Source organism: Rhinichthys klamathensis, unplaced genomic scaffold (assembly GCF_029890125.1).
Source record: "Rhinichthys klamathensis goyatoka isolate OS25496 unplaced genomic scaffold, OSU_Roscu_1.1 h1tg000220l_1, whole genome shotgun sequence".
NCBI classification, from domain to species: Eukaryota; Metazoa; Chordata; class Actinopteri; order Cypriniformes; family Leuciscidae; genus Rhinichthys; species Rhinichthys klamathensis.
The window spans coordinates 459,729-486,103 of record NW_026606744.1 but is presented as its reverse complement, the minus strand read 5'-3'; the positions used below and the strand labels follow the sequence as shown (position 1 = coordinate 486,103).

General features: G+C 36.7%; 1 protein-coding gene across 4 annotated transcripts; it reads right to left on the bottom strand.

The window, feature by feature from the left end:
- Window positions 1-184: 184 nt before the first annotated feature.
- kif20ba (kinesin family member 20Ba) lies at window positions 185-26,086 on the bottom strand. Of its 4 annotated transcripts, XM_056264277.1 has the most exons (35): window positions 25,955-26,086; window positions 25,531-25,639; window positions 25,336-25,425; window positions 25,091-25,210; window positions 24,751-24,889; window positions 23,706-23,890; window positions 23,572-23,617; window positions 23,257-23,469; window positions 22,588-22,699; window positions 22,422-22,493; window positions 22,186-22,332; window positions 21,953-22,109; window positions 20,577-20,837; window positions 20,262-20,401; window positions 20,027-20,156; window positions 19,710-19,917; window positions 19,221-19,270; window positions 18,947-19,066; window positions 17,989-18,136; window positions 16,288-17,227; window positions 14,932-15,070; window positions 14,684-14,806; window positions 14,524-14,584; window positions 14,270-14,395; window positions 13,628-13,746; window positions 13,374-13,529; window positions 13,110-13,286; window positions 8,043-8,177; window positions 7,427-7,516; window positions 5,793-6,005; window positions 4,756-4,815; window positions 1,546-1,620; window positions 1,148-1,250; window positions 900-1,036; window positions 185-499 (listed from the first exon to the last, which is right to left on the bottom strand). In XM_056264277.1, exons 2-35 carry the CDS (start codon window positions 25,636-25,638, stop codon window positions 422-424), a joined length of 5,178 nt encoding a protein of 1,725 aa, XP_056120252.1. In that variant the 5' UTR covers window position 25,639; window positions 25,955-26,086; the 3' UTR covers window positions 185-421. The 4 variants fall into 4 exon arrangements, with proteins under 4 accessions (XP_056120252.1, XP_056120249.1, XP_056120250.1 ...); XM_056264274.1 differs by lacking the exons at window positions 4,756-4,815; window positions 25,091-25,210; window positions 25,336-25,425; window positions 25,531-25,639; window positions 25,955-26,086 and having other exon boundaries at window positions 8,043-8,174; window positions 24,751-24,885; XM_056264275.1 differs by lacking the exons at window positions 4,756-4,815; window positions 25,091-25,210; window positions 25,336-25,425; window positions 25,531-25,639; window positions 25,955-26,086 and having other exon boundaries at window positions 17,989-18,109; window positions 24,751-24,885.
- Window positions 26,087-26,375: the final 289 nt, after the last annotated feature.

Below are 26,375 nucleotides of genomic sequence, written 5' to 3'. Positions count from 1 at the left end.
AAAAACAGAAAGTGGTTAGAGGAAAACAACCGTTTTGCATTCATTTGCAGGGAGCGTGAGCACAATGTAAACGAATAACCGTGGTTTAAATGTACAGCGAAACCTTGTGTCAGAAATGTGCAGTAGTGATTTCTGAACTTTCATTCTAACTCTAGCAGCAAAAATTTGTTCATTCCACCATACATGAGCTTATGATAACTGTCCATCATTTCAACTAGCCATTAAAAGCGGCACAAGTGTTAGCTACTTTCCAGGATAATATATTATGTGCCATATTTGATAAAAAGTAAAAAGAGAATTTGACTAATAAACAATAGATATGTATGAAAAGTGCAGCAGATTGAAAGAAAAAATAGTTTGATTTAAAATTCAAAAAAAAAAGAAAGAAGAAAAAGAACAAAACAAAACATTTCCTTCCAGCTCATTTGGCAGTCCTAGTACGAAGACGTTTCTTGATAAGGTTTTCACTCTCTTTCTCCCCTGGATTTCGGCCAATGATCTATAAGAAAGGTGAAATGTCAGCTGTTACTGAGAATGTCATTTTAAATTGAAATTCATGTAATTTTACATTTAAAAGCATTGAAAACATGGATATTTATATAAAGTACACTATCATATCATTAAGATTAAAAAAAAAAAGAAATTAACAAGTTTAATCAGCAAGGATATTAAATGGATTAAAAGACATTAAAGACATTTTTGCTAAAGATTTCCATTTCAAATAAATGCTGTTCTTTTGAACCTTCATTTATCAAAGAAAAAGAATTTATCAGTCTCTACAAAATTATTAGGCAGCACAACGGCAAATAATCAAATAAGTGCAGCTTTGGTGAGTGCAAGAGACTTCTTTAAAAAAAAAAATCTTACAGACCCCCAACTTTTTTTTACCATTACAGTACCTGATGGGCCGGTATGTCCATTGGGGAGGAGATATCTGGTCTGTCGTGTTTTCGTTTGTCACGTTTGGATTTAAGCTTTAGAGACATCGTCCCACTATCAGGGGACTTTCCACTCATCAACCCCATGATCCTCTTTGCTGAGACAGAAAAAGATTGTGATTGTCATACTCGGGCATCCTATTTGTTTATCTAACAAAGTCTAGAAATGAACAACAGGGTAATAATGATGGAATAAGTCTAATCCTGACCTTTACTCCCAAGAAAGGTGGGAGAGCCCTGAAGAAAATCTCCAATCTTCTGGATCGTTTTGTCTTTTTTCCCTCTTTGGTTTGACTCCTGGGAAGTTGAGGGCTATGAGGAGGGAGTTCATCAGTCACTGTAATCACTCAATACTGATAGGATCAGGAATCATGATTCTCCCAATCAAAGTCTTTGAGTGTTGGATGGAGTGACTGAACCACTTTTTCCTCTCTTAACTCCTCTGTCCATACTTCCACCTTCTACCTGATTTCTACTTTATTAATTTTTCACATTGGTCTAGACAAGAATCTCAGTATCATACTGTGAGAGCGATTTCACTGGTCATTATCATAGAATACATTTCTTAATACATTTACTTCAAATGTTAGAATGGGTTGTAACTTACCTCTTCCTGATGAGGTGTTAGGCGAGGAGTCATTCTACTCCTTGTATTCCTAATGTTCTCCCTTTCCATCTCATCCTGAGGAATAGCAAAGTGCAAGAGTAATCAAATATTTTGGAGTTAGGAAGGCTAACGTAAATGCTTTGTTTCTTTTAGGCCTGTTTCACACATTTTGTGTCTGCGAAGCGTGAGCAAAACAACAACAACAACTTCAACAGCAGGCTTGTTTTGTGCTTTCACACTAACAGTGTTTCTGCTGTGTAACATATCAATGGCTCTGTACAGAAAACAAAGTGATTTCTGACTCATAAGATTTCTCACTTCCAATAGCCATTTTACAAAATAATAGGCTTTATTGCAAAAAATATTTAATCTTGTAAGGACGGACATCAGATTTAGAACTACTGATTGTTATACAATACCGTTCAAATGTTTATGGTCAGAAAGAATTTTTTTTTTTTTAAAGAAATTGATACTTATATTCAGCAAGCCTGCATTAATTGATCCAAAGTGACAGTCAAGTATTTATTATATGGTCACCAGTGATTTCTATTTCAAATAAATGCTGTTCTTTTGAACTTTCTATTTAAATAATCCTGACAAAATGTATCACTGTTTCAAAAAACAAAACAAAAAGCATAAGATATATAATTATAATAAGAAAAGTTTCTTGAGCAGCAGCATATTTGTCTTGTGACACTGAAGACTGGAGTCATGGCTGCTAAAAAAAAATCAGTTTTGCAAGCAGAAATTGAAATACATATTAAAATAGAAAACAGTTATTTGAAATTGAAATACTATTTCATAATTTTACTGTTTTTACAGTATTTTGAGCATAAAGACTACTTTCAAAAACAATAAAAAAAAACTTACAAACTTTTGAACAGTAGTTTACATACAAAATGGTCATAAATCTACACTGGACCCAAACCCTAAAGTGTAGCTATAAATTGCTTAAATAGTCTCAATTCAGTCAGATATACGTAATAAAAGGGTTTGCATAAATTGCAGAAAATGTGCTGTTAACCTCAACATTAATATGCGCAGTACACACCGCAGACAGTGAAACAGGCCTTAGTTGAATCTGAATGTTTGGCTGTGATTGGTCATATAAGATGTGATGGATGTTATGATGATCTCTGATGAGCTAGTTAAGGAAAAAACTAATTACCCAGTTGCAGTGGTTAATTAACCCTCTGCTGATGATCAGGTCAGCAGGCAATTTTATAATGCTAAAAGCATTTGGAGAAACACACAGCACAGAGTATCTAAATGATTTGAATCTTTAATCCCTACTGACAAAACACAAATTGGTTTCAGGTCAGCTGGAAAGAGTGGCGGTTTAATTCTTGCACTCAAAAGAGCACAAACCCCTGAGGATTAGTTGACAGATCTAGTGCCACGAGTGCAGTGCATTAAAGCATCTTTAATAAGACAGCAGAGCATCTGTCCGATCCCACTTTTATGCACACGCAAGAACAAATGCTACATGAAAAAAATATTCAAATCTGCAGAATAAATAAATGATTCAGTCTGAAAGACTTCCAGTCTCTCTCCAGTGACTCATCAGTTTCAGTCTCTTCCTTTCTCTCTCTCCAACCATTCTGCATTCTCCCTCCCTCCATCACTCCCTTCCTGTCACTATCTCTCTCTCTCTCTCTCTCTCTCTAGACAACAAGATTGCATCTGTGACATTGCATGTGACAGACAATGCCACGCTCGTAACACCCGCAAGCCTAAACGGGGCGGATCTCTGTCTGTCACACCTGTCACCTGCTCTCCGACTTGCAAGATCGCATGAAAAGTAGACTAATGCCCTGACTCCCAGGAACCTGCCAATTCACCGTTCAATCGCATCGGAGGGAAACTGACTGACTGAAAATCAAGACTGATGGCTTGGTCTGAAGTCAGGTGCTGGTGTTTCCCTGCCGTGAAATGGGAAAGTGTAATTACAATAATTTAGAGGTGTCGAGGGTGAACGTATCACACGATTATAATGATTTCCCCCAATTATATGTGAAAAGTCATGACCTTGAGGATGTTATGGGTTAATGATGAATTATAGGTCTATTTTAAGTTCTACAGAGCATTTTCTCCCAAAGCCTTTGTCATTTATGCATCATGAAGAAAAAAAATGCCCTGCCACTGAGGGCATGGACAGCTCTTACAGGCAATATCACCATAATGGATCTGTAAAACCACACAGCAAAACCCACTCCATTTACACATCCACCTTGATAGAAATGTTATTATTTCTTTGATGCATCAAAGGCTTCAGGGATAATGACTCATAAGCTGCATTTCCACCATCAGGAACTCTAACCAAATGGCCTGGATAAGATGGTCACAAAAACTTTATTAGGAACTTTAAAGGGTTAATAAGATTACTGGTAGAAGCAAATGTTTTAATTTCTGCATCTTTACACTTTATAGGTACTCTGTTCAAAGACGTCTGGATGAGGCCATGTTATGCTTTTAATAAGTGAATTGTGAACCAATCAAGAATGTATATTAAAGGAATAGATGACTCAATGAAAATTCTGTCATTACATATCATGTAATTTTCTTTCTGTGGAACTAAAAAAATATCTGAGGAATCATTAAAAGCAGCTCTATGTTGAAGATTTTGATGCATGTTAAACCTGATGCATATTTGTCTGACATTAGACTTCTGGTAAAAAAAAAGTGCAAGAACCAATGAAATTTGTTACTGACATCCAACCTGCACCACAAAAGACTTGGAATACAGTTTTATCCTTATTTCTCTTTTTAATTTTTTTATTTGTATTAAGAGCAGCTGCATTCAATTTCCTTAGAATTCTCCTTTTGTGTTCCACTGAAAAGATAACAGCATATGGGTTTGGAACGACATGAGGACATGCAAATAACAACAGAATTTTCATTTAAGCAAGTACAGATTCAAATTTGGATTTCATGTTGATTTTAAGGACAAGCTCTGCCAGTATCTTATTTAATGGGACACTTACATCACACAGACTTGCTCAAATTGATTTGGTGTGGAGGAAAATTTCAGAGGGCAAAAAAGTAATCACATAATTTATGGATTTATACTTCTAATCTCCAGCACTGTGGGTTAGCCTGACGAAATTAACATGACCCTTAGTGTCTTGGCTGTGAATGTCTGGTTCCAGACCATTAGGAGTCCTGAAGGTGGAACAACTGTTGAAGTAGGATTAAACAGGAAAAGGGTACCTGAGGACTGGGTTCAAAGAAAGCTTTCTTTTTCACCACGCTGCTCCTGCCTCCTTTATGCTTCAAGTGAATAGAAGCGCCAGAAAAATGGTTTGTGCCATTCAATTACAAAACTCTCCAACAATTAGCAGGTACAGAGCATGTGGAAGTGACTCTGTTGCCAGGGGCAACCGGCGTGAGAGCACAAGATTCTTTGACAATAAGAGGTCACTTATTTCGAGTGAAGAGCATTCTTACAGAGTGCAACATTACATCTTCACTGCAGTGTTTTGAGAGAATAGCACAACCTACCTAGACTACAGACTCTGTGCATGGCTACCCTTTTTAAGCGTGTTATAATAAAATGTTAACACCCTGTTTAGTCAGCATTTATGGTCGATTTGTATTTGTGCATTGGTAATCCCTCTGTCTGAACCATTCAATTAAATTTCCATAAACAGGTTTTAAAAATCTATAAACCTACTGTGTATTCTATAATTATTGCTCCCAGAGCAAGTATCCGCAAGTGTTTAAGTTGCCTGGAGAGAGTGTGTGAGGTTAGGCCAATACACACTCAACCACACACATAAATATATTCTTACACTCAGAACTTTATGCTTAATAGGACTGCCATTTTATTGCCCATGCACAATGAAGACTGATCGTTAAGTGTAAGTGAGCAAGATTGGAGCCTTGTTAATGACTAATTAGGACAATTAAAGGGCTACTGGCTGTGCAGATTAGGTCAGCAGCAGATGGTCAATGGATTTTATATTTAAAAATTAATAATTTAAAAACAATTAAGGTTTTAAAATACATTAAAGGAAAAAAAATAAACTAGAGAGAAAGAGGAGTTAATTTTGTGTGAAAAATCTGAACTAATATTCTACAAAATTTCCCATGATTTTCAGGCTAGAAATCGAAAAGATTATACATTTCGCACAAGCACAAGATGATTGCAGGTCATTCCAGTCACAGCACTTTATATCACTTTATGTGAACTAAGAACCATTTTCTAACCCCCCCCCCCCCCCCCCCCCCCCGGATTAATTTCTCACCTTCTCAATCTCCCCGCTCTTCCTCTTGCGAGTGGGTCGGGAGATTTTAACAGTAACGGCAGAGTCCTCTCCCTGCCGCTTGAGAGCGAAACGATCCGGCTGCAGAGGGCTGAAGGAAATTTCAAGCTCAGGCCGTGGAAACCTGGAACGCCTGCCTGTTTCCGTGGAGATCACTGACGAATCTAGCACCAGCGGACAGCTAGCGGATGAACTCTGCGATTTGAAGATTATTATCATCAACTTGATAATCAATGGACTGAGAAATATGTGCATTTATTTATTTATCAAACGCAACAAATGAATCTTACAAGATGTAACATGAGAGGTGCCACAAAAAATAAACTTATTTATTTAATGATGGCATATTAAGAAGTTTTTTTATTTATTTACTGAAATCTCACTAAAATGTGTAAGATCTAATCAAGTCAAGTCAAGTCAAGTCAAATATATTTATATAGCGTTTTTCACAATACAGATTGTATCAAAGCTGCTTCACAGTATATAATAAAAGATCTAATGGCAAGGCTGTCAGAACTGACACGGGATGGCCACCATTGTTAAGTGGATGGATGATTATAATGGTCTATAGATTTGAGACAAAATTTGTTAACTCATTAATTATCATGAAATAACAGTAAACAACATTTTAACAGCACTTATTAACTATGCTATGGTTCAAAAGTTGGGGGTCAGTTTTTTACATTTTTGAAAGAAGTATCTTATGCTCACCAAGGCTGCATGCATGTCTTTGATAATACAGCAAAACTGTAATATTGTGAAATATTATTACACTAAAAAAACTGTTTTTTATTTTAATATATATTTTAATTTATTCCTGTGATGCAAAGCTGAATTTTCAGCATAATTTCTCCAGTCTTCAGTGTCACATGATCCTTCAAAAATCATTCTAATATGCTGCTCAAGAAACATCTATTATTATTATTATTATCAATTTTGAAAACAATTGAGCTGCTTAATATTATTGTGGAAATGTAGATACATTTTTTCAGGTTTCTTTGATGAATAGAAAGATAAAAAAACAGCATATATTTAAATTAGAAATATGTTGTAACAAATTACTTTATTTAATTGTTAGTTCATGATACTATTCCTTGTTACAATTTTTGGTCACACTTTAGATTAGGGTCTAGTTCTCACTATTAACTAGCTACTTTTGCCTCAAATAACACCTAATTACTGCTTATTAATTATTAGTAAGGTAAGTTTGTTAAGTGTAGGTATTGGGTAGGATTAAGAGATGTAGAATATGGTCATGTAGAATATGGTCATGCAGAATAAGGCACTAATATGTGCTTTATAAGTACTAATAAACAGCCAATATCCTAGTATTATGCATGCTAATAAGCAACTAGTTAATAGTGTGAATTGGACCCTAAACTAAAGTGTTTCCCAATTTTATCTTGTTACTGACAGATGGATCGTTTAAAACTAAGAGAGATGAATATGCAGGTTTGTTTTAGAACTGTAAAAAACAAAATATACAATCCGCTAAATGCATAAAACGGGTATCAACTAAATGAAAAGCTAAAATAAAAAAAATGGAACAGAAAGTAATTGTGATTCACCATTTTCACAATGAAATGATTACCAGGTAGGGTGTTTTTCTGTTTTACCTGACTGGTGACAGATCCTCTGTTTCTGCTCGTGTTTTTGAGCGTACTGGTGTTCAGAGGCTTCACATCAGACAATTCTTCTTCCATCGTCTAGCACAACAATTAAGAGATAGTCAATAAACATTCTTCACTCTCTATATAATTACCAACTCAATTTAATTACACAGCTATGTCTAATAAACAACACATATCACCACAGGTTGGTACAAATATAGGTCGAGAGCTCCCTGAATGATTACATGTGTTCAAATCAGTTTGGGGAGAGACGATTCTTTGGAAGGCATTGATGTACCAAGAACTAAAAAGTAATAAAGGCCAGTTTCTATTCTGACTATTATTATAGAATGCAATGCATATAAAAGCTCAATTCATATAACTCTCAGTTCTTCCTAGCATACAGTCAACTCAGCTCATCTGAGGTGAATTATATAAAATCAAAATGATTGTTTGAAGGATAAGGCCACACTTTACTTAGCAGTGTGTTTTGTACAAATGCCACCATTCAGAGTAAAGCCACTTCAGTCTTTTGACAGTGATTCTATTTGTCATATGCAGACTCTAATGAATCATCAAAGGCAACGGGTGAATTGGCAGTAATAAGACACGTGTTTCTGACCTGGGTTGATGAGTTTCTGCGAAGTCTGACGTCCATGACACTGACACTGAGCAGTTCCTTCAGTTTCTGGATCTCTGCATCCTTTGCAGTCAGCTCTGCCTGCAGTGCCTCGGTCCTGCTGTCCTCAGTGACCTCCTAAGACAGAGACAGAGTGTTAAAATAACACTTTATGCGAGTAAAAATTGATGAAGGAATGAATTGTACAACAATATAGCAAACAATCAATTGGGAACAGCTATTCATTTAGCTTTTGCTATTTACCTTTTTCAGAAACTACTTTTTCAGTAAAACTATTGTTGACAATTATAAGGTTCTGCGTGTATACATCACATCCAGATGATATAGTCACACAAGCTACATTATTAAGCCTCCATATTATATATATACATAAAAAAATCAGACTTTTATTAGATTTGCTTGGCTTTAAAAGAGCTGTATGGCTCTTTGAAGTTCTGCTGATGTGAGTGATATGAAACTGTAATGCTGTAAACAAATCTGGACTGCCTTAGTCGTACAGTTAATAGGAAATTAACTCTTAGAACGTCTATGTCAACCAATCAGAATCAACTATTCAGCACCGCTGAACAAATGGCGGCACTGCTATCATACTTCCCTACATGCACCTGAACTGCCACCGAGTTAATTACCCCAGGAATTATTAAATAATATCTAAATTAACCATGCTTTCATACCAAGTAATATTATTTTTAACTAAAAACAAATGAATGTATGAATTGCATGAAAAAAACGTGGAGAAGTTACATGAAAATATAATTGTTAATAATTATGTATTGATAAAGATGTTTCACTGTAATGTACATGACATTAAAATATATATTTTTCATTAAAATGTGTATATTATGATAAATATCAATCAATAAAATGTTTTGATTTTTTGCTCAATGTTATGTGTAAACGTTATAGTTTGAGTGAGTCAGTTGCAACTGACTTTAAAAAGAAACACTAGTAAAAACAAGTCTTGATAATTCCTGGTATGTTAAGTCTTGAATGGGCTGATGCATCAACCGGTTTCAATTAGGTTTAAAATGTGCTTTTCTGTTTCAGACAATTTTACTACCATTCAAAAGTTGTATGTCTGTAAGAGAAGTCTCTTATGCTCACTAAGGCTGCATTTGTGCAATCAAAAAAACAGAAAAATTGTGAAATATTATTACAATTTAAAATAGCCTAACTGTTTTCCATTTTAATATATATAATCAGAGATTCCTGTTATGGTAAAGTTGAATTTTCAGCAGCCATTATTCCAGTTTTTAGTGTCAAATGATCCTTCAGAAATTATTCTAATATGCTGATTTGGTGCTTAAGAAACATTAATAATTATGATCAATGTTGAAAATGGTTGTTCTGCTTAATATTTTTGTGGAAACAGTAATACATTTCGTTCAGAAAAAGTTCACAAGAACAGTATTTCTTTCAGGACCACTATCGCCAAATAAAGGTGTACCTTCTGAATGCAAATATCCATTGTTAGCCTATATAATGAAACGCAGCAAGGGGCTCTGGGTCTTTCTGTATCTCAGATCAGTCCGTGAGGCTGAGAGCGGCCGAGTCTCTCAGCTTCATGCATTTCTAAAATGTCCGGTTCGTCTTCTCTTTATTCCAGAGCATTTGATGTTTTGTATTGATTATCTTTGAACTGATTATACATTTACCTGACATAATAAACTGTTACATTTGATTATTCTAACTGACTTTGACATTATTTCATTAGAGTTAAAAGGAATAGTCAAACTTTCGCTTATATTTAATGATGCACAGATATCATTAAAAAACCTTTTCATTTATGGAGTCAGATGAAATAACGAGAGAATACATATGAGAAAATGTATTGCATTTAATCAAAAATACTTTGCCACGAGAAAAGACAGTAACACGCAGAGACCTTCACCCGCTGATCAGATGCCTCCGTTGGGCCGATCGAGTGCGAGCTTACAGCAGTGTGTGCAGCTAAACAATAAAGTACAGTGTGCTTCCTCGTTCATGAACGTGATTTCTGCTCCCGTCGTACTGAATTCTATTGTTGTGGAGGTGAAGATGACTACTCCCATGATTCCACACTCAATCACGGGATCATCAAGCTACGATGTTGTTAGTGTTGAATGACAGACCAAAGGCTAAAACAACAACTTTGATTACCACAGCATGTCGCTTAGTACAGTATGCTCAATAATACTAGAAGCCCAAGTAATGAGGATATATTCGATAACATTTGCATTGCAAATGGTGGATACTGCACATTGGTGGTGGTTGAGGAGATTCCCCCTTCCATATGTAAAGCGATTTGAGTCCCCAGAAAAGCGCTATATAAATGTAACGAATTATTATTATTAGCAAGCAGTACAGTACTCAGGGTTCCTGGACACTTTTGAAAGTCAAATTTAAGGCTTTTTAAGACCTTTTTAAGACCTGAAGAAATCAAAATTAATACCGTACATTAGGGCTGTGCAGTATTGACAAAAATATATCTTGATATTTTCAACGTTTTGTTGATAATAATTAGATGATATTTTACTGATTGTGTTTTTGTGCTGGTGCCATGGCTGGTTTAGGTCTGTTGTTGACAGCTGACTCACGAAGATATTAATATTTTTCATATTCTATGCAGTGGTCAGTTCACAGCAGTGACAGAAATTAATATTTTAATTAAGGGGCAATATTTGCCACCTTAAATTGATTTTTTCAGGGGCATTTTCACCTATATATGGACATTTTTTCTAAACTTATTTAGAGTTATGCATCACCTTTAATGTCAAATACTATCATTCAAATTAAATTATACAGTAATTATACAATAATACTTAATTATATAATAATCATACAGTACCACTGTTACAGTCAAATTAAATCATTCAATCAAAATCCATCTTTGCAGTGCAGAGGTGACAGAAGCGGCATCAGAAGTGGCATTAATTTATTTACACTCCATTTACAACTGCATAAATAAAGCTATGAGATATATATTTTTAAATCAATATTCAATATTTAAATATGAAATGATTTCTAACTTTAACATTTTATTTAAAGGGTACTTTAAATATGAAACCGCAGCGGCAAATCACTGTCTTAATAAGTGAGTTGAGGGAGTCATTCATTCAACCGATTCGTTCAAACGGCTGATTCATTCGGGAAAGAAGCAAGTGATTCGTTCAAAACGCGGATTTCAGTCAAGAAATAATCGCTGTCGGTTGCATTGAGACTCTGCTACGGTTTCATTTTGAAATTATAGTCGGCGAAATAAAGGGAAAACAAACAATATTGACAATATTGTGTCTAAAAAGTAACTCAATGTTAACTTATTGTTAATTTAACTGTTGTATAACATAAATATCACAATTGGAATTGTGCACGGGAAAACGGCACTCTTTCTGATGTGATATTCTAATATAAGAACATAATATGATATAAATATAAGACAAAAACTAACTTGGGGACATAACAGTTACACTGCACACATCACGCAGTGAAAGCACGAGAGACAAATGCGATGTCAGCTCGCAGTGCCTCGTACATTGTTAAAACAATGATTACAATATCATAAAAGACAATACACATCGCACACCATACGCACATAAAGAATGAACTTACAACTGAACTGACATTTACGACCTTTCTTCTCCTTCTCTCCTCTCGCGTGCAGGAGACGAGTGACGCGAAATGTCACGTGAACTAGCAAATCCACAAAGATAGAATAATAAATAAATAAAAATACGTACGCTAAGTAGATGGTTTTAATTTGGAAAGCTTTTAGATATGTCTAAGTCAAAGTGTCATCTAAAATTTAAGACCTTTCATAAGTAAAAATAAGACTTTATAAGACTTTTTATGGCCTTAAATTTTAAAAATCTAATTTAAGACTTTTTAAGGATCCGCGGGAACCCTGAGTACTGATAGCAATGTTGCTGAAACAATGACAAGCATTTTGCTGATACCTGGATAAGCTTAGCACAGCATGTGACAATGACACCAGATATAGGCCTAAAACACAGCCATGTTCCAAATAACGACTGGGCTAAATAACTTTGAAACAACCATGTTTCCAATAGCAACTAACAGCTTTTAGAGCAGTGGTTCTCAAACTTATTATTATTTTTGGTCGTGCCCACCTTTTAAAAACCTGAGCATGTTTCCAATAGCAACCAGATAGCCTTAAGCACAAGCATGTTTCAAATAAAAACAGATAAGCTTTAAAGCAAGCATATTTCCAATACACTATAGCTTTAAGAACGCTTTGTTTCCTAGAACTAGATAGACCAAGCTTGTCTGAAACCCGACAGAATCAAAGCTGAACTGACTCAACTTAATAGTGACTGTTTACTATGTCTTTTTAGACCTGTGCCACAGCATATTATGATTCCGTTTGCACCATGAATTATTATTTCCTAACTATCACTGCAAGCTGCTTGAATCTGTGCTGCATAGTGCTAAAAGCACAGCAAGTGCAACACGAGCAGTTGCCAATGACAACAGATAAGTAACGCACATAGCCAATATGATCGCATAAGCCTAGCAAGAGCATTTTAATGAATACTAGAAAGCCCAAGCAACACGGATAGCATTAGCAACAAGCATGTTGCCAATACCCCGATAGCTTTTAGCAATGAGCATTAAAAAGGAACTTAGCTTAGCTTCGTGAAGACTTTCAGAGATGAATGGAGAGTGAATTATATCGAGTCCCGTGTCAATAAATGCAGCGAATCTCGTGTTTAAGTTCACGTACTTGAATGAATCTGAGGTGAAATCCTTGTGGGGAACGAATTCCTCTCTGAGAAATTCTGAGAGTCAGCTGATGCGAGCTTGACTAACGTGACCTGCCAGAGCTGACTTACATTTTTGGACAGAACAACTCTTTCCATCTTTGTCCAACTCTGGTTTGAACATAAAAGGCTAACGGTTTTGGAAATGTTCAGTGTGCGTCTGCGTCATCATAAATGTCTTAACTTTTACTTTTAACCAATTTAATGCATTCTTGCTGTAATAAATATTTATTTCAAAAGAAAAAAAAAATCTTTGTTTGTGTAGATGGTGAGATCTGTAACCGACACTGACCTCTGGTGATTGGGGGGTGTTACTGGACTGTAGGATCTTGATCTGTTGGTCTTTCTCTGCATTGGACATGATGAGTTTCTTCAGCTGAACCTCCAGAGCAGAGACAAGCGTGTCTCTCTCTTTTCTCCAGCTTTCCATCTCTTCATCACGAGCAGTAAGACATGCAGCCAGAGACTCCTAATTGACATGTATCAAGAGAGTCATTCTCTCTTTAACTAAAATACTTGTCTGATATTGTCTCTGGAAACACACACTTCTCTTTACCATTTCAGCCTGTTGGCGGGCATGCCGTTCTCGATCATCAGCGAATCGTCTCATGTCCTGGTTCCTCCTCTCCTCAGCCTCTTTAGCCTGACCAATCAGAGCCAACTTCTCCTCCATCCACTTCCTGCGCTCTGCCTGGTGCTTCTCATTGGCCAGCTACAAACATGAACACCGAACAACCACACTATAAGACCATGAGCACACATTTTCTCTTACAGTTGAAGAGAAATTGAGAAAATATTTGGACACCAGACCTGCAAGCTCTCCTGGGCCTGAGTGGTCTGTTGTTTGGCCTGTAAAACGTCATCAGAGATCGGTCTAGAATCTCTCCTGTTCCTCTGTTCAGGGAGCGTTGCTCTTAACCTCACCAATTCTGAAAATAAATACAGTGATGTCAAAAATCTGAGACCATACTGAAAAACAGGGATTCAATATCTACCATGAATTCATAAATATAAATGTTTTTAATTTAAACAATTTTTTTTGTATGATGAACAAGTATAATAAATATTTAAGATTGTGCACTTATTCTAGGTCACAATCAAATAAATACATTTTTGACACTGGTCATGTGAACTCTCTCGTACAGATCAGACGGTCAGATGTTCTTTGAATCATCTCAAATCATGCTGGAGAACATAATTAAATGTTGCTGTCAATAAAGCAAAATGAGGACTATTTTCTATTAAACTTTAACTTGATTTAAATTGTTACATAAAATGTGATTTTTTTTTTTTTTTTTTACAATTATTACATTAGAATAAGCAACACTGAAATACGTTTGTCATATACACATTAAACTTTTTTTCTGTGTATAATCCTTTTTTAAATGTATGATATATTATTACAGTACATTAATGTATCATGAATGCAATATTGTCCATGTAATCACATACCCTGAGCGAGCTCATTTATCTGAGTATCTCTGTTGTCCAGCTCCAGGTCCAGCTGTGTCTGTGTTTCCTCCTGTTCTGTCAGAGCCAAACGCATGTTTTCAATAACATGCTCACGCTCTTGCAAATCTGCAGAAACCATCAACAATAATTAACATTCATTACTATGTTGCCACACATTTAATCAAGCACTTAAAAATAAATGACATCCATATTGCTCACACTCATGCAGATACATGGAAGTAAACAAACGATACCTTTACATGCTTTCTGATAGAGCAGCAGATTCTCATTTGACTTAGATTCAGAGGATCGTTCCTGTTTTAGAAGAAAGAGAAAATATTCAAGTCACATGGCAATTTCAGTAAATGTTTCTCTCTTTGTGGTATTAGGTATTCATCGCTGGAAGGTGCTTACAGCTTTCAGCTGGTTGATGATGCGGTCCCTGTTGGCGATCTCATTCTGGAGCTGTGCTTTAATCTTTTCTAGATCACTGAGCTTCAGTCGTAGAGATTTCTCAGAATCTCGCATGGAGGAGATCTATATCAAACAACATAAGGAGTTTTAGCACACGTCAGCAACAGTTAGATTCAATTCAGCTATGCTCTGACACGTTTCAGCCCGGACAGTAAAGACGTTTGAATGAGTGAAGAGTGAGTTCACACCTCCTTCTGGACCTGTTGAATCTGTTTCTTCGAGTCACCAAGTTTTTCCCGAAGATCAGATGAATCATCTTCCCTTCTGCGTAGATCAACAGCCAGACTGTTCATCTTACACTCGATAGTTTTAATCTCCTCCTTTAACCTAGGAGATGAAAAACCACATACACACAAAATTAATAACAATTTTAAAAAAATCTGAGACAAAGGTATTGATAAATTGTAGTCTGATTAATTGCCCAGTTTTTTATTACCCACCCTGCTCTCTAGATATTGGCATCAGCTAATGAAAAATCTATGTTGATCAACTAGTTAAAAACTTTAAAAAATAGACCATTAATCTGACAGAATAGTCTACACATAATCCCCGTTACGAATGTACTTGTCTTCTCATGCTTATTCAGAAAGAACAAAAAAACAACACAATGGCTTTCAAACTACCAAAATAAATCAATGTCTTCTTGTGTGTCGGAATGGGATGATAATTAATCTAACAAAAGCTGCAATCTTGAGCACAAAACTTTCTCAAAATGTTTAATGCTTTCCTGATCACTTAGTAAATCAAACAAATCATCACTGCTTATACAAAAGCTGCTAATGCCCAACACCATTAAAGTCAGTTTCAAAGACATAAATCTTTGTTTTACAAGGAATCAACATTAAAAGCAATTTATTTAAATTCTAAGGAACATTTACAGGTGAATTGTCTAATTTCTGCACCACTAGTGGTAGTAGTCCTAATATAATAATATATTTTTTTGTATTTTACATATTTTTTTTAAATTACACTACCATTCTAAAGTTGTGTAAGTATCTTATGCTTACCCAAGGCTGCATTTATTTGATCAAAACTATATATTAAAAAAAAAAACCAGTAAAACTGTGAAACATTAAAACAACTGTTTTCTATTTTAATGTGTGAACTTTTAATTTCTATGATGGCAAAGCTGATTAACAGTCATTATTCCAGTCTTCAGTATCAACTGATCGTCCGGAAATAATTGTAATATTATTATTAATGTGGAATATAGTTGCGCTACTTGACATTTTTGTGGAAACCATGAATCTTTTTTTTGTCAGGATTCTTTGATGAATAAAAAGTTCAAAAACAGCATTCATTTGAAATAGAATGTAAAAGTCTTTACTGTCATTTTTGACCAATTTAATGCATCATTGCTGAATGGCAAGTATTCATTTCTTTTAACTTTTGAATGGTATTGGATATAAATAAAATATATGCAAAATACAAAAATAATGAATATGTTTGGCAACAGTATTAAAATTGGACTGACTTTGTATGGTGGTTTAATGTGACTTGTGTTTTAGGAAACTGTATTATAGTTCAAGAGGAAAATAACTGACCGGTTAATCTCTTCTTGTTTCTTCTGTAGATCTGTATCTTTCTGAGCGATGGCCTCCTCTGCCACAGCCAGCAGCTCTCTCCTTCTCTCCACCTCCCTCCTGCGGGCTTCTTGCACCGCTTGTGTCTCCTCCTCCTCCAGACGATCCTGTGCTTCCTTCAGTCTCTTCTGCAGAACTGAAAGCTGAGCCTCCTTTGATGTTAGGGCTTTCTCCCTCTGTGCAAGTTCAGCCTCCTTTTCAGACAGCATGTTTATTTCACTATCGATCTCCCTGCTTTTAGATCCAAGAGTGTTAGGGTTTGTCAGCCCCACCTCCCCATCTTTAGACAGAGGTGCCGTATCTTTCTCCGCCTTTTTCTGAAGGCATCCGATCTTCTTCTCTAGTTCAGCTTTGACACCACGAAGGGTGGCAACCTCAGCCTGCAGGTCAGAGTTGACTTTTTTGAGGTCATCACAGTCAGCTGATGTGTTTTTAGACTGAAGCAAAGCAAAGGTTTCAGCCTCCTGTTTTAGTAGTGTAATTTCTTGTTCAAGAGTCAAGATGTGTTTGTTCTTTTCTCCAAGTTCCTGATCTTGCTTTGCCATTTGTGATTTGGCAGCAGAAAGTTCTTCCAAAAGTTCTGTAGTGTTGATATAACTGGACACAACTTCTACCTTCAAACTCCTGCAATCCATTGTCATATGTTTGGTTTCCAAGGATGTCTGACAAAGCTTCTCTGATGGAATATGTTCCTGTGAATTTCTCTCTTCCAGTTTAGACTTCAGATCTTGTATGCAAACTTCTAATGTCTGGCATTCCTGCTCCAGTTCTGTGATCTGCTTGTCTTTTTGTTTGGATTCAGCAAGGCAACACTCCAGCTGACCTTTGACCTCAAGAAGGGCGGAGTCTTGACACTCATTATCTGCAACATCATCTTGGACTTTAAAGTCCTCCAGGGGACCTATGAAGAATGGAGAGCTTTGAAAATACTTAAAAGGCATATATAAAATTTTTAAATCTTGTGAAGTGTCTGTGACATGCAATAATACAATATTTATGTGTGCTTAATATAAATTATTTTAATTTAAATATTGCTTCAACATTCAAAATAGTTTGGTACAACCATGTATTTAAAATGTATTGCTACTGGCCTAGCAACAAAGCCAGTAATTATTTAATCTAAATTGCACTAGTCTTTACTTACACATGGGGTGTGAAATTAATTTTCAATTTAATTTCATTCTGAAGATGAAAGAGGTGCATTTAAATGTGAAATCACTGAGTCTTGAGAGCCTCCCATTTATGCACAGGAAACACCTCATGTGCCTGGGATGCTTTGATACTATAATTACATTTCTTTTACTCTCATTCTTTTTAATATTAAAGTGAAGCATCCTTTTCCCCATTTATATGACTTACAGTGCTTTTAATTTTGTGCAATGCTCTCCATGCGTAAAATGAACATGCTTCTTTATTCAGTTGAGCTCATAAAAACAATACACTTCACAGAAGTACTTTGAGATACAGGGCTTATCATGCACTGTGGTAACCATTGTCTTAAAAAAAAAACCCAAAACATTTATAATGATTATTTCTTTATGCTTGAGAGCCTTTTTTGACTGTGGAGGTATCGTCGTCCTTTGACCCGATTCTCTCGGCCGGCCCCTCTGGTTGTGACAAAAGCTGGAAGGCACTTTTCAGCAACTGGGACGGAGTCTATACCTTTCTTGAGTGGGGGCTGTCCATCAAGCCCCTCTCCTTCCTGACGCCGCTTTCTGGTTTCAGTCTGGGCGCTGGGCTGCTGCTCTGAGCAGGTACAATTGTGTTTAAGTTGGATGATCTCCTTTTTGATGAAATCAATTTGAGTTCTCTAGATATCCGCAAACAAAAGAGAAAAAAAAAAGCTAAAATTTGAATCAGGTAGGAACTGTATTACAGGAACAGTTAACCCAAAATGACAATTCTGTCATCGCTTTTTCACCCGTATGTTGTTCTAAACCAATATTTGACTCGTTTTGTGGAAAAAATTATTTTAGATTGCATATAGATATTTTCCACACAACGGTTCATTGTGATAATGGGATGTCAAGCTCCAAATAGGATCAACACCATGAAAGGATGAGTTAATAATGACAGATTTTTTTTTTTTGACAAAATATCCTTTTAACCATTACCAAAAGATACACTAATGTTCAAAAGTTTATATTTTTTATATTTTGTATCAGTACTTTTAATTTATTCACCTTTCTGCATTTATAACATTATAAAAGATTTCCATTTCACATAAAACCTGTTCTTTTGAACTATATATTAAAAAAATCCTGGGGGAAAAAAAACTCAACACAACTGATATTAAGAAGCAAAACTTCAACATTGATAAGAAATGTTTCTTTAGCACCAAATCAGCATGTTAGAATGAATTCTGAAGGATAGTGTGACACTGAACTTTGGAATAATGGTTGCTGAAAACTCACTTTTGCTTCCACAGGAAAAAATTAAATTTTAAAATGTAAAATAAACGTTTTTTTTTTTTTTTTTATCAAATAAATGCAGGATTGGTGAGCATAAGAGACTACTTTCAAAATCATTTCAAAATTTTTCCAACCCCAAACTTTTGAAAGGTAGTGTACATCCAATTATTTTGAACATTGGAAAACAATGTCTAGATGTTCACACTCACATCCTGATCCGTGTTTTCTACATGTTGGTCAAGAGCTGTCTTGAGTTTAGAAACCATCTCATCCTTCTGTCTGCACATTTCACTCAGATCCCATTCCCTTTGCCTATGGCTCTCCAGAGCCTAAAAGCAACAGAAGTCAAAACTTCACTACAAGATTTTTACAATTTCTGAAGAAAAAAAAAAAAGTGCCGCTTGCTAATGCAAAACCCGCAGTGATGCATAGCATAACCTCTGGATTTCATATGTGCGTGTTAAAATGGCAGAGGCATTTTACCTTCTTAACCTCCTCCAGTTCATCTGACATTCGGCTCTGGGTTTCCAGCTCTGTGAGGGAGTATGGGGCTTGATGTTAGATCAAGGGATTAGGAAGCCTGGTAAGTTGGAGTATGAACACTAAGCAAGTGTATTGTGGTTACAGTTTTACAATAAAAGCATCTGCGTCTCAAAATACAGGGTTCCCACACTTTCTGGCCAATGAATTTCCATGACTTTTCCAAGGAAAAATTTTTTGGTCTCACAAAAGGCATTTTCTTGCTGAAGAATATTATAAAAAATGTAAACCTTTTAAGACTTAAACTTAAACTTTTGGAAGGGAAAAAACTTTTTTAAATTCCCTGAAATGTGCAGGTTCTCCAGAACAGTGGGAACCCTAAATTGAGAAAAATATTAAACAAACAAGGGGTAGGGTATGCAGAGCATATTTCTGTGGAAGTGTGCAGGTGGAGATTTGGTGTATGTCAGCTCATCTGCAATGTTTTCTCACCCTTTGATTTGAGTGACAGCTGATTCTGAGTTTCACTGAGTAGTTCTGAAAGCTCTGAGACCTTTTTCTCAAGGTCATGCAGCATTGTAGAGACTCTAGGGTGAGAGGTCACCAAGCAAGACTGGGCAGCATGGGCATCCTGTCTGATTTCAGCCAGGTCACTGCTCATAGAGTCAAGCATGCTGTCTAGAGAGACATGGTTCTCCTCCTACACACAAATTCACAACTACAATTACTATTCCCAAATGAAATATGATAATCTTTCAAAGAAAGTATTTATATAACCTTGAATATCTATTCTGAAAGCATATCTGAACCTCTGATTTTGTCGCAGCTGAAACCATGCTGTCGTCCTTCACAGCTGTTTTTCCCACCAAGTTTTTGAGAATCTCCAGTCTCCTTTCACACCGTTCTTCAATCAGCTCCCTCTCTCTGGATATGCGCTCACTAAAATAAAAAAAGACATAGAAAGCCGTGAGGGTCGTCATAAAGCAGGACCTGTAATTTGTTATAATTACACATAATTGAACATGGAAGCCTGTGATCTCTGACCTGTAATCTTCCTGCATCTGGGAAATCAGCTCAGAGAACTCTTTTGTAACCTCATCCCGAACATGTGCCTCGAGAGCTAAGTGTTCTAATTTCTCCTTCCTCAACTGCTGCTGAATCCCCTCTATAAACTGCAGCTGGGCCTTTACATACAAACACAAAACATTAATGCAGAAACCTCATTGTTATACAAACATAAAATCATGCAGCAAAAATAATTCTTAAAAACAGTATGATGCTTGTTGAAGTTATGGCTGATTTGGACAAAACCAAAAATGACCATAGATGTGACTTACTGTGTAAGGTGCCAAAACTCACCTCATAAACCTCTTTATCAAGCAGCACAGTCTCTTTCCCTTCTTCCTCAGCGTCCAGTATGGTGTCCTCCATTTCACTCCCCTCTTCATCCTCCCCCTCCTCAGTGTCAGAATCTTCCTGGACATCCTCAAGGGTGGTGTCCCATCGTACAAGCGAGCTGCGTCGCATTTCCCGTCGATCAACATTGTTGATAATGAAGGACACCTCTCTGGCACTCCTTTTCACCACTACTGGAACGCTCTTAGTGGTGATGACCACCACCTGAAAAACAAGACAAAACTGTCCATAACACAACTACAAGTAACCTTTCAGCAGAGAAAGAAAAAAAATACAAATTTGAGTAATGTCAAGAAACTTGACAAACAAACATGATGGGAAAACAATAAAATGGTCCAAAAGTGTACCCTGTGTAGAATACAGCCCTTTTAAAGGGATAGTTCACCCAAAAATGAAAATTGATTACTCATGTCATGTCAAACCCATGAGACCGTTCATCTTCATAACAAATATAACCAAGATAGTTTTAATGAAACCTGAGATTTCTGTCCCTCCATTAAAAGTCTACTGCACCGAAACTTTGACGTTTAGATCCTGTTTCACAGACAGAGCTTAGATTAAGGATTAGGCCTTAGTTCAATTACAACATTGAAGTAGCTTTTATAAACTTGCCTTAGAAAATAACATTACTAGTGTGCATCTTGAGACAAAACAATGGCACTGACATATTAAAGATAAGTCAAGTAGCTTAGCTTTCAGTTAAAACATCTCAATAATGCATTAAAGGGTGTACTCGCACAAAGAGATCTTTGGGAGCGTTTGACCCCCGAAGTCTGGTTCGTTTGACTAGTGTGATTGCTCTGTACAGTGCCTGCCCTGGACACGGTTCGCTTAACCGTCCCTGGCCCGCTTGGAAGAGGTGGGCCAGAGCGTGGTTCAGTTGGGCTTGGGAGCGGTGCACATGTAGTGTGATCGCTAACCGCGCCAGAGCACAGAACAGTTACTTCTTTTGTGCGCTAATGTCATCATTACGACAGCAATCATCTTCTATTACTACTCGGACCGTTCACGTTTAAATTAATTAGAGTATATTTAGGCTTTATAACGCGTCTGTTTCTCGCCTTATTGATGAACAGGAATTGTAGTTTGCGAGTAAAGCAGTACAAGGAAACTGTGCCTCTTCATTAACTTTTTGAAGCATTAAAGTTTTGGAATGGACTTTCAATGGAGGGACAGAAATCACTCAGGTAAAAATTCGAAGATGAACGAAAGTCGCGGGTGGAATGACATGAGGGTGAGTAATTAATGACAGAATTTTCATTTTAGGGAGAATTAATGCTTATATGAGTGAGACACAGACATATTAGGACATTACATACCTTTTGAGCTACAGCGGAGAACTTGAGCACATTGAGCGTCTCGTCATACATGGAGGCGCACTGGTTGATGTTTACAATCATACAGGCTTTGCCCCGGCCCGTAAAGTATCCCTGCAGATAGTGAGTGAGTTTGCTCTCTCTGAATGGAACGTGCTGTCTAAAAGGACAAAGTAAGAGTGATTAAAAGACAAAGAAATGGGAGAATACAAGAAAAGAAAAAGGCACTAGCATACTTGGCCTGCTGGTTATTTCTGAGTGCACTGATGCATTTTCCCAGACTGAGCAGAGAGGTGTTGATGTTTCCCGCCTCTTTCAGCCGTTCACCTTTATTTTGTGTCTTAGCACATCGCTCCGATCCAGCCAGATCACACAATGCCAGCCTGGAACCAGAGTCCATACTTTTACAAAACATTCTGAAACACAACACAAACACCCTGCAGAGAGCTCAGATTAGAACACACAGACTCACTCGCTGACTGACTCCACTCTGGGTATTCCCACATCCTCCACCTTCAGGATCCGGACAGAGAAAATACTGTGGCTAAAAATTCAACAAAGAGAGACAAAGTCTGAATAACAGATCCATACAGAATCCACCACATTCAAACAGATAAGCACCAGGAAGGAATTTGTACCTCCTGCTAGAGAGCAGGTTGAGTTTAGTACTGGAGATGCTCTGATTCCTTTTCCCCAGTTTCATCACTTTTAAGGCTTCATCAGCGCTGCTCACTTGAACCCATTTCAGATCTGGAAAATTAACAAAAAAGAACCCCAGTTATGAGCAACAATGCAATCTGCATAGGCTACATACACAGTTTTCTTAATCAACCAACTGAATCACCCATGGAAATGCTATTATTGCTACATTTATTTCTTGTTGCTCTAGCACCAGCACCTGGCCAGTTTTAGCTATTACACATTATTTCCAAACAAACAAACCCGAACTTCGCTCCAGTACATTCAAATGAACCTATATGTATTTTTTTTTTTAATGATTTAATGAAGAAATGTTGCAGTGTAATAGTGCAGTGTCTCACTCCTGTAGCTCAAACAGTACATGGCAATAGAAAGGCCAATGTCATGAGTTAGATTCCTAGGGAATGCATAAAAGGTCAAATGTAAATGAAGACACACATTATTGCATTCCCATCCCAGCCTTACAAGCTGGATTCATTTTGTTGTTACATGCAAACCTTTATTATATCAGATTATCAGGGTTCATCTTTTACTTGGATGCACCATGAGCTCCATCTTAATTTATTGACAGAATAAACAGCAAATTACAGAAGCAGGTGCTCCTTTACCTTTGATGAATGAGTTTCCTTTGACGTCTTGACAAAGGCGGAGGTTGGTTCTCCGTGAACCATTGCTTGCCTGCTGTTCTAGCAAGTCGTGAATGTTCTCATTGTAGATCTCGCAGAACGAGACCCATATAGAAAACTTGGTGTGCATGTCCATATCCACAGGTAAACTCCCCTCATTCGCTGCAGAGCTTATATCACAGAGAGAGGAACCATCTAACAGGAAACCAAAAAAATGTTTCAGCCAGACAAACAATATAAACAGACTGCCAAGCACAACCTTAGAGAAGTGCACACTAGCTGAAAAATTCTCTTTACCTTCAAGATCAGACTGCAAGCTGTGGGAAGACTTCTGCGCATCAGTCTAAAGAGAAGATTCAATCTAAAGATTCAGTCAAATGAACACTCCTGTAAAAACTGAGGGTGTTAAACTTATTATGACATTATTGTACCTCTTTGAAAAGCTTGAGCAGGTTGCGTTTGCCAACTGCTTCTTCATTTTGCTGCTCTTTGGTGAGTCTGATGAAATCCCGGCACCTCTGGGGTTTCAAGCACATCTGAGTGAAGATGCGACCATCCAGACTACTGAAGATCATGTTGAGGGAACGTGGCAAGATGCCTGGATCTGTATCTGGACCTAATACATAAACACATATTTTCTAAAGGCATCTTAATGATCTTATTGCAAATAATCCATGAGTATGTTTCTTTTTTACAAACTAATTTTTTTTTTTACAAACTATTAATTTTTAATCTTTTTGATGATAATCCGAGAGCTTTCAGTCCCTCCGTTGGGAGCAATGCAATTTACATATTCAAGGTCCAGAATGATAGGAAAGACATCAAGAAGTTGTTCCGTGAACACGATTCTTTATAATATTTTTATGTAAATATTGAGGTAAATTTTGTTTTGTTTTTGCGCAAACAAAGCACTTGCGTCGCTTAAAAATAAAATAAAATTGAGGTTAAACCACTGGAGTCACATGGATTACTTTAATGATGTCTTTCCTATCGTTCTGGACCATGAATGTGTAAATTGCATTGCTCAAAATGGAGGGACTGAAAGCTCTTGGATTTCATCAAAAATATCTTAATTTGTGTTCCGAAGATGAACAAAGGTCTACTTATCTTACAGTAGACCACAAGCTTGCATTCAGATCTGTCTATATTCAACCAACAACCAGATATAACCAAGTCCTCGCTCCGCTTTTTTATATTCGATACGGAAGAAATGATCTGTCGCTACTTCTGTTTCATTGTGCCTTTAATCACCAAGATCATCAATACAGACCCTACTTTACAAGGTTGTTCTGATCTAAACGGATGTTAATTTATTGACCCTAATACACGTTCCTGGCCTTTTTGCGAAACATTCATTAGGTGCACACTGCTTCAATGAAAATACAAATCTTTGTAATCTTTTATTAAAATGTAGTAACTTTTACCTCTTTTTAGAAAATAATTAAGTCTGTCCATGCAATAACAAAATATACAAACCTAAAAATGTGAAGGTCTTCCCAGCATTGGTGACACCATATGTGAAGACCAGAGAATGTTGTCCCTCTAGAACATCCTTTACAAGACCCTTCACTGTGCCATCAAACATATCCTTCTGTGTAGTGTCTGGACCATAAACCTAAAAATACCACACAATAATATAAACCTTGTATGTCACATGAGCAAATATGACCATAACTCAAGACAGAGCAGTACTTCCAAACAGAAGAGAATTTTATTTACAAAAGATACATTTGTTTGTCAAATTGGTTGTCAAAAAAACACTGGCTCACACAATCAGTCACTAGTATAGATTGTGTGTGTTGATGGATTAGCTTGCCTGAGAGAACTGGAAACGTTGAGCTGTAACTGGCACTGATTTATCACTGAGCCTGGCAGAGAGAGATGATCGTGGAGCTTTGAGAAGCACAGTCTCTGGAGGCTGAATGGCCACACATTCCTTCAAAAACACAGAGAGAAGGAGAGAAGACACACCATATCAAAACACTTCTACATGAGGGTTTGCATTTTAGGGGTGCTTGAAATATGTGAAATATCCCTGAACCATTTCTTCCTAATTTTCACCTGTGATTCTCCATTCACCATCTCAGCTGCTGAAAATGGTCTTATTCTAAGATACACCTTCAAATGTTCCTTCTCCAGGTCAGACGGGTCCTACAAAAAAAACATCAAGGCTTCAACCATTTCAGCTGACCATTTCAAAAATCATACATTTATGAACAGACATTTTCATAAAGTCATGGCCGTCTGTCATCTTACCTGGAAATCCGAACACTCGCTGAACTCGGAGGACAGATTTCTCCTTAGATCTTCCACAACCATCATCTGCGGCCTTGCCGGATCATCCTTTAGCCCTGACTCCATCATTCTGCTCTAAAGAAACATTTAAGAAGACATAAATTAGGAAAATGAAATAACAGCCTGATATATGTCCACCCTTTTATCACATCTGATGTTAATAAGACCCTTTGACATTTTAAAGATCCTACTTATTGTTACACTTTCTCAATTATCTTACGTACATTTTAACAGACAATTTACACAACTTTTACAGATATTTTATAAGTAACGTTAAGTTAAATCTGGGGAAAAAATGACACCAGGACCCTCCCAAACTCACACAAACACCAGATAAGAACAGGTCAGCAAAGCATGCGCATTAAAACAAGTTAATTTAGTTGACTTACAGGGCTGTCAAAGGATAGAGTGTGTGCTATATTGTGTTTGACTTCGTTACTGTGTTTTATTTGTGTTGTCTCATCTCCCAAACTGTCGCGCGTACTTATTTTCAAATTCCACCAATCGGATAAGCGAGAGCAGCAGCAAAGGCTGCTGGGAGCGCGTGCTCGTGCACGTCATTGTGGCGTTATAAATTCGCAGAAGCTAGATTTGTGTGCGCAATTCTCATTATAATATTGTTGCAGATTTTACACAGTTGTTTGGTTTGGTTTTTAGAGTGGTTATTTTATTTCCTCCTGTGTTGTATTTTCGCTTTTAAAGTGTAATTCGTCAGTCAGAACTGAAGATAAAATAAGAAAAAAGGGTACCCCCAAACGTTGATGAAAACATGGTGCAAATTAGATGTCTTGATCACTTTCTTATTA

Bases quoted from the DNA above. Each gene is read 5' to 3' on its own strand.
- kif20ba (XM_056264277.1), bottom strand. From the start codon at position 25,638: ATGATGGAGTCAGGGCTAAAGGATGATCCGGCAAGGCCGCAGATGATG. The intron at 14,585-14,683 runs GTAAGCACCTTC...CTTCTAAAACAG, and splicing joins TCATCAACCAGCTGAAAGCT to GAACGATCCTCTGAATCTAA. The intron at 1,251-1,545 runs GTAAGTTACAAC...CCCTCCTCATAG, and splicing joins TAACACCTCATCAGGAAGAG to CCCTCAACTTCCCAGGAGTC.